Source organism: Phaseolus vulgaris, chromosome 8 (genome assembly GCF_051622355.1).
Source record: "Phaseolus vulgaris cultivar YP4 chromosome 8, ASM5162235v1, whole genome shotgun sequence".
NCBI lineage: Eukaryota > Viridiplantae > Streptophyta > Magnoliopsida > Fabales > Fabaceae > Phaseolus > Phaseolus vulgaris.
In genome coordinates this window covers 59,015,203-59,028,399 of record NC_143505.1, presented here as the reverse complement: position 1 = coordinate 59,028,399, position 13,197 = coordinate 59,015,203, and the positions used below count along the sequence as shown (strand labels likewise).

The following is a 13,197-nucleotide window of genomic DNA, read 5'->3' as shown; positions in this document are numbered from 1 at the left end:
CTCCACAACGAAAAGTTCTCTCCCTCTTTCTAATTAGTTAAGTTGATGCTTACGCATTCACCTATGTTGACAATTAAATTAGCTACAGTAATGAAAGTGATGGCCTTCGTCACCACTCCTAAACTACACCTGCAATTCCACGCTGCATTTGAGACCTGGTCAGAAGTTTGCATTCACCTCATACTAAGTTTTCAATGCTAATCTTCTTTGTTATAATCACATATAAAGTTATAGTCCACGTGTTGCTTCTCTCATAATATTTGCTTTCAGGTTAATTATATATACAATCTTCTGTGCTTTTGGGATAGGTTCTGTTGTGTTGTTCCCGCAAGTGGGGTTCATTTTTCTTGTTCTAAGCTTTCAGTAAGAAGGGTTTTCTTTTAAGGTTTGCCATCTTTCTGGGATTTTTTTCTTTCACTTGGATATGCATGCATGAAGTTGCTTTTGAAAAGGGTATTCTACTTTGATTTGATAGCTATTTGTGTTTTGGATTTAGAAGCATATATGGGGTGGTTTTTAAGTGCACGCAAATGAATGTTTCTAACTGGTGTTGTTGTTGCTAGGGAAAGAAAAGTAAAGCTAGAAGAGACAATCTAGAGGCTTGGTGCGTTCTGGGTTCCTGGGATGTATCTTTCAAAGGGTTGTAGGTGTGAAGTTGTTCTCTGTTTGTGGTTTTTCTGCTATTTCCTATTGGCTGCTAGTAAGGTCACTGACCCCACAGAAGGTATATTCCCCTCCGTTTTGTCTTTTGTTTGAATACCATGGTTTGCATTTTTCTTATGATTCTGAAAGTGGTAGTAGGAATGGGTTGCTTTAATTGCATATATTATCAAATGTTTTTCCCCCTTTGATGTGGATCAAATGGGTTTTTATCAATATATTCTGTTATAATGTAAAATATTATCAGTGAAGCTATTAGCAAAAAATGGAAATTTTGTATAAATATGTCTCTAGTAAAATAATACATCTCATTTTATTTGTTGTGATTGGAATAGTTCTCTCTCTCAAATTATTTACTACTTAGAATATCAATAAAATATTAATAAATTTTTCCCAATAATGGCCTCAAGAAATATGAGCTAGTAGATGTCCAGTTGCAACTCTGAAAGTAATTAATCATTTATGAAAATATGGGTGTTTTAGTCAAATAATATTATTTTATCTCAGAAGTGGGCATAAGTAAAAGCTTCTTATGATGTGTGCATTATCTTAATTTGACAAATTAAAGGAGATGGAGGGAGTAATATTTAGATTCAATAGAAACATTCATTTCTGGTTTTCTGCCAAAAAACATATGGTGCTGCTATAGTTTCTTTTCATTTATTTAAAAAATAATATGTTTATAATGTGTAATGTTGTTTTCATCTGGCTCTCTTGATAGTGTGATTATTTCATTTACTTTAACATGCAGTTGAGGCATTGAGAAGCATAAAGAGAAGTTTGTTTGATATTAATGGAAATTTGAGCAGATGGGATCGTGGAGACCCCTGTACATCCAACTGGACAGGGGTTATGTGCTCCAATACAACGTTAGCCGATGGCAATCTACATGTTCTACAATTGTATGACTTTAATCTCCATTTTTTGGTCCATGTTTTATTAACTTTTCTCCCTTTAATCTGCTCAGTTTTGAATGGATTTACGATGGTTGTTGTGAGTCCAAACTTTCTTAATCACTAACTGTTTAGATTAGAAAAGTTAGTACTCAAGTGATTACAACAATGGCTGTTAGGTATAAGTGCAGAAGGCTGTATGATGATATTTTCGTTCTATCTTGACAAATTCATATATCTTGAAGTCAAAGCAAAATTTCTGTTTAACTATACCTTTCTATCTTTTCATCAATTCTCTTTTACTTCTAGAACCAATACTATAATTTAATGCACTGCGCAATAATCCAGTGTCAAGCAGTATACACATGTAAGCTTCATAATTCAGATTATACTTTCTTGATTGCCTTTTGACACATCTCTTGGAACAACTTTTGCTACCACTATTGATACATTTGTTTGAGAACCTTTTATTTTTGTCTGTAGGCAACTACTGAATTTGAACCTGTCTGGAACTTTGGCACCAGAGATCGGCAACTTATCTTATTTGGAAATACTGTAAGGAAGTGGCTGCATTGGTGTTTCTAATGCAAACCGGTTACATACGAACACTTTTCAATTTTGCAATTTCTAGCTTCAAGTTTTGTAAAAATATAGATTCATTTGAATATTTCCATTCTGTAGCAGCTTGCAATTACTTCCTCTACTAATGCTTTTAATTTGCATTCTTGAAAGGGACTTTATGTGGAATGACATAAGTGGGAGTATACCGAAGGAGATTGGCAATATCAAAACTTTGAAACTCTTGTAAGTTTAGTCATCTATCTTGGCCAGCATGCTGGACTATGACACATGATTGAATGATTTAGTAGTCTTATATCACCTTGATGAATTTTTTGATTTGATTTCCTAGTCATTTATACATATTAGTACTTGAACAAACACATCTTGATAAAACGAGAGTAGTGTTTTCTTAGGAAGTTTAAGTCAAATACTTGTTTCTATAGGACTGAAATTAAATTCAATTGGTTGCATAAATAAACGGCTGGTTTTTTGACACAAGGAACTACAATTTCTGCCTTCTTTCTTATCAAATCATTTTTTTTGCAGACTTCTGAGTGGAAATAAACTAACAGGGGATCTTCCTGAAGAGCTTGGCCATCTTCCAGTGCTGGACAGAATACAAATTGATGAGAACAATATTACAGGATCCATACCATTATCATTTGCAAACCTGAACAGCACAGAACACTTGTAAGATTCTTTATGATTATTACTAAAGTTTTAAAAACTACCAATCTTGCTACTCGAATTCTTTTATTTATCTACCTTTGACATTTCCTTGCATGAAAATGAAAGAAAATAATGCCTTCTTGTTTTCCCAATGGAGCAGCCACATGAACAACAATTCACTTAGTGGACAAATCCCAGCAGAGCTTTCCAAACTAGGAAGCCTTATTCACCTGTAAGTTATTGGTGACATGATTGCAGTCATTGACATATTTCTCTGGCTTTTATTTAATCATTCATTTCCACATTCATATCTTGTTAACAAAATGTATCTTTGGACATGCAGTCTTCTTGACAACAATAACTTGACAGGAAATCTCCCATCCGAGCTCTCTGAGACTCCAAGCTTAATGATACTGTATGATTTATTATTGTGTTAAATAGGCTTCTTTGCATGGCTTTGAGCTCATTCAGTTATCCATTTTTTTTGGATGAATAGAGCGCATATTCTTTATGTATGTCAGGCACATCTTACTTGTCTTCCTCTGGTTTTTAATCTCTTATTAGATACTTTCATTCTTTCTGACAAAATGTCTGATTTTGACCAAATTAAGCTTTTCATTTGAATTTTACATGATAATATCCGCTGCCATTGTGGCCCTATCAAAATTTGTGGAGCACTATTTATAACTGTTTTGTGTATCTCTCTCTTCACTTTGCCAAGTCTAAAACTGACATGAGGCATTATTCCTTATGTAATTAAATTACCTATTAGTATACTACGTATTCTCATATTTCAAATATAAGGTACCATTAGAACTCTTCTTTGTTTTGAAATTTTTTCTTTAGATATGCTTGCCCTTGGAAATTTCTTAACAAATTTATGTTATGATACTCCCCTTCCATCTTTAAAATGTTTAGCCATTGCTTATTTCACAGAAGTGTGCATTTTTTTTTATCAGAAATGAATAAATAAAATTAAAAGATACTTGAGGTATCTCAACCCATATACAAAACCAAAAACAATTACACCCTGCTGGATACTACCAAACCCATACATAGAGCTTCTAGCAGGTAAACCAGGCTTTATAACTCCAAGGGCAGATCCAAGGGTGTTTTAACAAAACTAAAGGACTCTAGAACTAATTACCACCAAAACCTTCCTCGGGAACCTAGGGAAAGTCAGGCAAAAACCTACACGAGAAACCTTGGGTATAGATCCCAAAGGTCTTCACACCTGCTGTGCCCCCATGAGCTGCACAGAGAACTCCAAATGCAGACCCACTCCGGTACACCAACCCTTTGTCAGCCAAAAAAAAATGACTCCTGTTTGCTCACAGTACCAAATCAGTATACCACACCACTCCTTCACAGTCTACATCCTTAACAGAACTGTGCATTAACTTAGGGAGAACTGTTTTACTGAGACTTTGTTAAATAAAAGAGGCATTGACAATGTGTGACTATTAAATATGATTTGGTAGTGCATAAAAGAAAATTTGTACCTATTTTAGTTTTTTTGGGGGAGAGATAAGAGTGAGTGATAATGTACATAGATGGGGAATCTGGGATCAGTTTGTACTTAACCACCATTATAACTTGCCCTTCACCTCTGGCCTCCATAGACCAGTGTTTCAGACCTCTATGGATCCAAGGAAAAAAGAAGGAAATTATGAATTTATACAAGTTCGAATAATACAGTTGAAGGAAGGTCATTAAGTGGAATGTGATTAAGATCTCTAATGCTCTGACACCTTATCAGGGTTCAGAGATTTGAGAGGAAAATTTTAGAAAGAATTTCTGAATGATAAAAGTCAGAGTTCTATTAAAAGAATGTTATTTATACATAGACTGACCTAACTGAGTTGAAATTGACTGAAAAATAACTTTCTAACTGACTGAACAACATGCTACAGATCTAACAAAGGAACCTAAGCTAACTGTTGACAGATGATCAACTGTAGTGAAGATGGAGTAACATGCTCATACACTGTGAAGTGATGCCAACCTATTATTACAAATCAGAATTGAAAGAAGAGAAATTCTAAAGTTGAATATTATAAACCTAAGAAGAGAAATTCTAAAGTCATAATATTGGAAAGTTGCAATTTCTGTCATTGTACTTTTAGACCCTTTAGTTTTTTAATGTTTTTGTTTCTACAATGTTAGCTGAACTTTTAGACCCTTTACTTTTGTTTTTAAGTAACTTTTGGATCTTCTTGTTATTGCAGTCAACTCGATAACAATAACTTCGATGGAAATAGCATACCAGAATCTTATGCCAACATGTCAAAATTGTTGAAATTGTAAGTGCATTTTGTGATCTTGTGTTTGTAAGTAAGTTACCATTACAAGGAGTGGAGCTGTGGAAGCCTTTATTTTAATGTATGGTGAATAGCGATTTAAGAGATTCTAAAACCTTTGTGATTTCTAGTACATAAAACTTTCAATTAAAGAGAAACTTGCAAGGTGCTTAAACTATTAAAAAATACAATTATATATATTGTTTTCAAGTGAGTATATTCACATATTGCTGCTAGTTTGTTACTGTTGCATAAGGCTGATATCCAAATTATTTTGGGAAACTCTTATCATTTTCTCAATTTCCTTTTTCTATATTTGGAGGATACCACATTGTCATTCCTTATATTTAGTTATTTGAGGAGAAATGATCCGAGTGTAAGGTTGATGGTCCATATGTTCTTATTGGTTTTTCATGGCTTTATCAGAAGCCTTAGGAACTGCAACTTGAAAGGACCAATTCCTGATTTCAGCAGGATACCACACCTTACTTACCTGTAAGTTTAGCTATTTCATTTTCTTTCAAATTATTTTATGCATTGATTTTATTGGATTTTTATCAAAAAGAAGTGGCTGCACCTGACAAAATAAATGAGTTAGACAATGCACATGTTTAAAATCCGTCCAAGATGGTCAGTAACTGTTTCAACTGATTTCTGTTTCTATGTATTCCAGTGACCTTAGTTTCAATCAGTTGAATGAATCAATTCCTACCAATAAGCTATCAGACAATATGACAACCATGTAAGAACATCTATTACTTACAAATCTATTGGTCATGCATTAGTTGATTTGGGTTTCCCCTTACAAATATTTTCCTCATGTTAAGTGGTTGGAGAAAATATTCCAAATATGATTACATGGATTGGACTATGTTATAATTGTCTTACTATGAGGACTTGTGCAGTGACTTATCAAACAACAAGCTCAATGGAACAATTCCAGCCTACTTTTCTGGTCTTCCACGTCTTCAGAAATTGTAAGTTTGTCTTTTGTTTCACCCTTTCTTCTTCTACATCAAACCGTAATGTATTTCTACACATACACATACATACACACATATATAAAAAACTGCTATAAACAACAATTGTTAAGACGTGTCGTTCCCTATGACAGGTCAGTTGCAAACAATTCAATTAGTGGCACTGTTTCTTCTACCATTTGGCAGAACAGGACTTTAAATGCAACCGAGGAACTTATCTTGTAAGACATGAAATGATAATTGTGCAATTTTGCTCTTGTAGATTTATATTTTGGAGCACAAATTTAGGGTTTAGGGTTTATAAATTTGTGTTCTTCATTTTTCTTCTGCTGTGGGTGATACTATGTGTGAGAAGAGAACATGAATATGTCTGTATATTCCCAAGGCATCTTGTATCCATACAACTGTTTTGTTAGCTTAGATGCCTTTTAATTTTTTGTTTTGATTTGCTCTGTTGCAGGTACATGCAGCATAATCAACTTACAAGCATATCAGGCAGTACAAATCTTCCTCCAAATGTCACACTTATGTAAGCTTCTAAACTGATTTTTCAGACGCACTAATGTAAGAGTAGTGGAGAGTTTTATCTTTTATCTTTGTCATGCTTGTTCAAAGTAATAATATAAACCCTTATGATAAAGGTCAAATCTTGTTGAACATTGATTAGTATGAATTCCATCTTCCTTGGGTAACTTGTCACATTATTATTGAAATCATTGTTTTTCAGGCTTGAGGGAAATCCTGTATGTTCGAATAATAACTCCTTAGTTCAGTTCTGTGGACGTGAAAGTGATAATGACAAGGATGGAGGCTCCACTGTTGTCTGTCCAAGTCAAGGATGCCCCCCTCCTTATGAATACAATGTGGAGTGTATCTGTGCTGCCCCATTGATTGTTCATTATCGGTTGAAAAGTCCAGGTTTTTCAGATTTCCGTGCATATGTGAAAGAATTTGAGAACTTCCTGACAGATGGTCTTAGTGTGCATACTAATCAGCTGTTCATTGAGCGTTTTACATGGGAAGAAGGGCGGTTGAGAATGAACTTGAAGCTTTTTCCAGAATATGTTGACAATACAAGTTCTCGTGAGTTCAGTGCAAGTGAGGTTATTCGGATTAGGGACATGTTCAGAGAATGGGATATTCATGACAGTGACTTTTTTGGTCCTTACGAACTCTTGGACTTCATTCTACTTGATCTTTACAACGAGGGTGAGTTACAAAAACTTTTGATGATATGATTGTCCTAGAAGTACTTAGACACTGTTAACAAGAAAATTGAAGTTGAATCTCAGTCAGGTGGTTGAACAGTAATCATGGAAACTTGTAATTGAATTGTTTAAAGTTTATGCAGATTGAGTTAAGACTTGTCTAAATAAACTCCTCTATAAACACTTTTAGAAGAGAAGAATAAGAAGAAAAGTGTGAAATGAGCTCGTTTTACTAACTAAAATTATTTTATGGACAAGTTAAAAAAAGTAAATAGAGAGAGCTACATATAGCTAGATGAGTGAGTTTCTACAGATTAGCTTATGCATAAGTTAATTTCAGTTGATTGAGAAACCCAATTCATTTCTCTCCTAAAGTTGTTTATGAAGAAGCTTGTACAAACAGACCTAGAGGTTCTCTAGATTTTATTAGGAACTCAGGCTTTTCATAGTATATGGAATATTTAAGGTTAATCCCATCTATGGAATATGATATTTGAAAACTGTTTTATGGTTGATCAGTTGTACTCATATACGGCTTATTATGCAGCGATTACTCCCTCTTCAAGTTCAGGGATAAGCAAAGGTGCACTGGCTGGAATCATCTTAGGTGCAATTGCCTGTGCAGTTACATTATCTGCAATTGTTTCCATTCTTATTTTGAGAATACGCTTGAGAGATTATCGTGCACTTTCCAAGCGGCGTAACGGTGAGTACCTTACAATGAGTTAGCCTATTACTTTTTTCCCATTTCAAATGTCTTCAAGGCTTTGGCTCTTTCATAATCTGAACTCTAGATGTTATTGCACATATTTTTTTAGGCATAAATATATTCTAAATCTATTTTTCTGTACCATCAAGAATGACTTGATTATATATATCTTAAACAAAGGCTTCTAAAATTTTCACAGCATCTAGGATCTTGCTAAAAGTTGAAGGTGTAAGATCATTTGATTACAAAGAAATGGCCTTGGCTACAAACAATTTTAGTGCGTCTGCTCAAATTGGAGAAGGGGGTTATGGGAAGGTTTATAAAGGTCGTCTTTCTGATGGCACTGTTGTTGCCATAAAACGTGCACAGGAGGGTTCACTGCAAGGTGAGAGGGAGTTCCTTACAGAAATAGAATTGCTATCAAGGCTACACCATCGCAACCTTGTGTCTCTAATTGGATACTGTGATGAAGAGGGTGAACAGGTAACTTTTCCTGATGGCATATCGTTAAAATGAGGGAGTAAAGCACAACTAAGCCTATTCTTTATGATTCTTAAGGCAATGGTTATTTTGATACTTAATTGTGACGTATTTTTCAATGAATTATAGCTAGGAAAGTTAGGGAATCCAAATTCATATTCTCCTTTGAAAATATTTTGGTTCTATTTCTCCCTTAAATCTTATGTCCTTTTCTGACTAGTTTATGTGTTCTGTTTGTTTTGTTTCTTTGTGCTTGCAGATGTTAGTCTATGAATATATGCCAAATGGAACCCTAAGGGATCACCTTTCTGGTTTGTTTAAACTTCTATCATCAAATTTTCTGTATTTCCTGTATAAGTTTTCTTGTTCTTATTTCTGGCTCCAATTTGGTTTCAAGTACAAAGAGACTAACGTTATAATTTTATTCTTAATTTAATCAAAAAAATGCCTTTCAATGTCTTAACTATGTTGGTAATGTTTGATGACAGCTTATTCAAAAGATGTTCTTAGTTTTTCTCTAAGGTTAAAGATTGCTCTAGGATCAGCAAAAGGTCTTGTATATCTACACACAGAAGCTAATCCTCCAATATTCCACCGAGACGTGAAGGCGAGCAATATATTATTGGACTCTAGGTACACAGCAAAAGTTGCCGATTTTGGACTTTCACGACTTGCCCCAGTTCCAGATATTGAAGGAAATGTACCTGCTCATGTATCCACTGTGGTAAAGGGGACCCCGGTATGGTTAACTGCATTTGCTTTCACTATAATTGAGCATGTGTTTTAGGATGAGATTTTAAATTATATTAAAGTATGAGACACTATTCTACAAAATTTAAAAAGGTCAAATGTAGTAGACCGATGCCTTAATTCAAGTATGACTTAAAGATGAGCATTGTTGGCATATTTCTTTTGAAAAAATAAAGAGGCTGAGTTTACAATTGATATTTATAGTACAAGTAATTGATATTTATAGTACAAGTCTATGTAAAAGAAAAAGATAAATACTTCTCTGTATTACCATCAACACATATGAAACATTGGGAGGGAGTTTGATCTTGATAGCAACTCAAAGTGAGGGACTGTTTAGACAGTCATGCGTAGAAAATAACTGCTGCCAGTCATGTTAGTGTTTGGTATAGTTTAATAAGTTTGACGTTTGGATCTTTGAAACCAAAATACAAAGATGTATATAACTAATTCATTGGAAATTATTTTTTATATATTGTTTAAGGTTGATTTTATCCGTTCAATGATTTAATTTTTCTATTTTTGTACTCATACAGGGTTACCTTGATCCAGAGTACTTCTTAACACGTAATTTGACTGACAAAAGTGATGTTTACAGTCTGGGTGTTGTATTTTTGGAACTTTTGACTGGAAGGCCACCAATCTTTCATGGTGAAAATATAATTAGACAGGTATGTCATGGTTTCTCTTGGCAATTTAATAAAGGTAATTTGAGTTAACTTGGTTTAACTTGTGTAGAAGTTAAACTTTAACATATAACAGAAGATTAATTCGTTTCACCTTCTTATTTTCTTCTTCGTATAAGTGCTTAATGAAGTTATCTAAGTAAGACCTAAATCTTTTTGTTTCTTCCTTTTTTATTTCAGGTTAATATGGCATACCAATCTGGTGGAATTTCTCTGGTTGTTGATAAACGTATTGAGTCTTATCCATTTGAGTATGCAGTGAGATTTTTGACTTTAGCCTTAAAGTGTTGCAAAGATTTACCAGATGAGAGGCCTAAAATGGCAGAAGTGGCTAGAGAGCTTGAATACATCTGTGCTATGTTACTTGAGCCAGATTCCAAGGGAGTTGAATATGTTACAAGTGATTCTTCTGGTACAATATTGAGTTCACAACCTTCATCATCTACTATAAACACTCCTTTTATTTCAGGAGATGTGTCAGGTAGTGACCTTGTCAGTGGAAGTGTACCAACCATCAAACCGAGATAGAAGTTCAAAAATTATATCTTTCTTTAGAAAAAATAGTTTATTGAATCTGAGGATGTTAATTAGTACCTTGTGAATTGGACAATGAAACCAAATTTACTAATTTTCATTTATTCTTTTTGTGCTACTTGTATGATAAATTGACAGAGAATTGGCTAGTTAGTTATAATTAATTAATTTTTGTAACAGCGACAAAAATTTGTTTATGATGGTGCATTCCAGGTACTTTTGAAGTACTAATCACATGTCTTTTAGGTTATTAGGATTTCAAATTCTTCTTCCTTAGTTCTTACGGGGATTTGCTAACTAGCTCTGATAATATGAATTGATAAATATCTAAATATTTGGAGAATCACTCTAAAAAATTAATTCAAAGAGGGAAGAATCAAACACTTAAATATAGCACTGAGTGTTTCATATTACACGATACACGACATAAAACTTAGACATCTTACAATATCACCTATTCCCTATCAAATTCTTGAATCCTAAAACAAGAAAATAAACACTCACAGAGATAAATATTTAACCGACAGAACTTTCTTTCTGTTATTGATTATTTATATACAAATTTTAATATCACCCCTACACCCACAACTCGTCACAACACTCTGCTTCCCTCCAACAATTGTGTCCCTACAAAATAATTATATGGTATCAATGTTTTAGTATTATTCCATAATGAGTGACATGAGAATACTGGGCCAGTGAGTTAGCATTGGTTAATTTAAAAAATGTTATAATTTTTCAGTGAGTTAGCATTGGTATCAAATCGCAAAACAACAGTGATAGCTAGAACAAACATGAGTTATACTAAAAACATGTACTTAGAATGGATTATGTACTAACCCAATGAAATTTTTCAGATGTTAGAATATACAAAAGTTTTTCTTTTCTAGGCTTAAAAAAATTGCCTCGTAAACTAGAGCCAAAAAACTAAAATTTTCAGCATGTCTTACTATTATAAACAAGTTTTTGCATTTTGCATTAAAATTTAGAAAATCATGAGTCATATAGGAAAAAAAAAAATGAAAGTAAGTGTATTAATTTGATGGAGAATTACATCTATGAAATAAACAATTTCACACGAGTCACAATTGTCATCATAAAAACGGTTTTCTTCGTTTGAAAAAATGTCTTATATTAATTTCAAATATGATCAAGCTTGCATATTTATACAACACTTAAAAACGTTATCTGACCAATTTATTGTAGCGGTTGGAGATGAGTTGGGTGATAACTTGAGGCACTGTTGCATTGTCCATTCCACACTTTGTTTTTTAAATCAATACCACACTTCCCATACTTCACTGTAGTCTTCTATTTACATATCTGATAAATATATTTTACTTAAAACAATCATAATCCAAAGACATGTAATTGTGTCTAGAAAAAGGACATGTGAATTTTACCTGTATGCAGATATAAACTTGGAGAATACTTAGGACATTTCGTTATGTAATGGTTAACATTTTTTTTTAACTTAAATCCGTGGTGAATCTCTTCGAAGTTTGGCAATTTTTTGAGTGTTATATGTGCCAGTTCCTGTAGTAGTAGTTGTTCTCCCTTTTTAGCCGTCTCTTCTTCACCACCATCATCAACTTCATTTTCAAAACCAAAAGCCTTGTGTAACTCAGAGCACTCTTCTATTTCCAAAGTACTCAGACTGGGAAAATGACTAGCCGATAGATTGTAAAAAAGACATTTCAACTTATTGCACTTTTTAACTATAATGGAATAGAGTTTTGGGAAGCAGAGTTGTTGGGAAGAATCCAGGGTTTGGAGTTGTGGTGCATCACCTAAATCAAATATTTGTTCCAGTTCATCACAGTCATGTATACCCAGAACACTCAACATTGATAAACTTGTAACAACAATGGTGGAGAAGATGATTTTCAATTTTGGACATCCAATCACTTTAACATGGTGAAGCTTTTGGAGGCTTAGAAAACCTGTGGGGGGCCCTTCCATATGAAGTTTAGCTCAGGTAGATTCTCCAAGTTTAGATAAGTTATATCCAAGTTTAGAGGAAGAAGTTCTCCACTGCCCCCTTCTCCCATTTTGATTTGGAACAGACCTTTTACTCTAAGATCAGTCAAGCTAAGCACTTCAAGTTGGAGTGGAAACAATTGATTGAATGGGTTGGTAATGAAGCATAGTATTTGATTCTCCTGTATACACAACATAATTCATTCTTAATATCTTACATTTTACAATTCATAAGTAGACCACTCGGTAAGAACCTAATTTGCAAAAAATGGAGGGAGCGGGGAGCAGCAGAGTGCGAGTACGGGGAGTAGAGGGGAGTAGCAAAGTGTACCCTTCAGATAGGCAGGGTGGCCAGAGATCTCGACGGAAACCATCTCTCCAACCTAGTAACTCTACAACGTTTTTCTTTTCAAATTTCCCCAATGGGTTTGGTGAGATGGACATGTTCAAAATCTTCCAAAGATGGGCAAGGGTGAAAGAAGTCTTTATTTCTAGAAGGCTTAACAAGTGGGGAAAAAGATTTGGGTTTGTGAGGTTGTTTGATGTGAAGAATGTGGGGAATTTGGAGAAGGAACTTGACCAAATTTATATTGGTAGTAGGAAGCTCTTTGTGAATCTTCCGAAGTATCATCGAAGTCGAGTGGAATCGCCTAGGGCGGAAGGTAATAACAAAAGTTCTCTGGCTAAGGGAAGGCATATGAACGGGGTGACGGAGCGAGTGGAATCGGAGGTCAGAATGCTAAACAAAGGGAAGGAGGTCTGGGTGGAGAAGGGGGGGAAAAAATCT

At 34.2% G+C, this 13,197-nt stretch overlaps 1 protein-coding gene across 2 annotated transcripts; it reads left to right on the top strand.

Moving 5' to 3' along the window:
• Positions 1-258: 258 nt before the first annotated feature.
• LOC137825757 (putative LRR receptor-like serine/threonine-protein kinase At1g06840) lies at positions 259-10,532 on the top strand. 2 transcript variants are annotated; one of them, XM_068631519.2, is made up of 21 exons: positions 259-385; positions 564-724; positions 1,412-1,562; positions 2,037-2,108; positions 2,286-2,357; positions 2,661-2,804; positions 2,944-3,015; positions 3,127-3,198; positions 5,012-5,086; positions 5,510-5,578; positions 5,757-5,825; positions 5,989-6,060; positions 6,198-6,284; positions 6,524-6,592; positions 6,791-7,272; positions 7,819-7,977; positions 8,180-8,463; positions 8,720-8,771; positions 8,949-9,199; positions 9,747-9,881; positions 10,077-10,532. In XM_068631519.2, exons 2-21 carry the CDS (start codon positions 625-627, stop codon positions 10,422-10,424), a joined length of 2,835 nt encoding a protein of 944 aa, XP_068487620.1. In that variant the 5' UTR covers positions 259-385; positions 564-624; the 3' UTR covers positions 10,425-10,532. The 2 variants fall into 2 exon arrangements, with proteins under 2 accessions (XP_068487620.1, XP_068487621.1); XM_068631520.2 differs by having other exon boundaries at positions 307-453.
• The last annotated feature ends 2,665 nt before the right edge of the window (positions 10,533-13,197 follow it).

Coding starts and splice junctions, on each gene's coding strand:
- LOC137825757 (XM_068631519.2), top strand. CDS start 625: ATGTATCTTTCAAAGGGTTGTAGGTGTGAAGTTGTTCTCTGTTTGTGG. Junction 725..1,411: donor GGTCACTGACCCCACAGAAG/GTATATTCCCCT, acceptor TTTAACATGCAG/TTGAGGCATTGAGAAGCATA. Junction 5,826..5,988: donor TCAGACAATATGACAACCAT/GTAAGAACATCT, acceptor GGACTTGTGCAG/TGACTTATCAAACAACAAGC.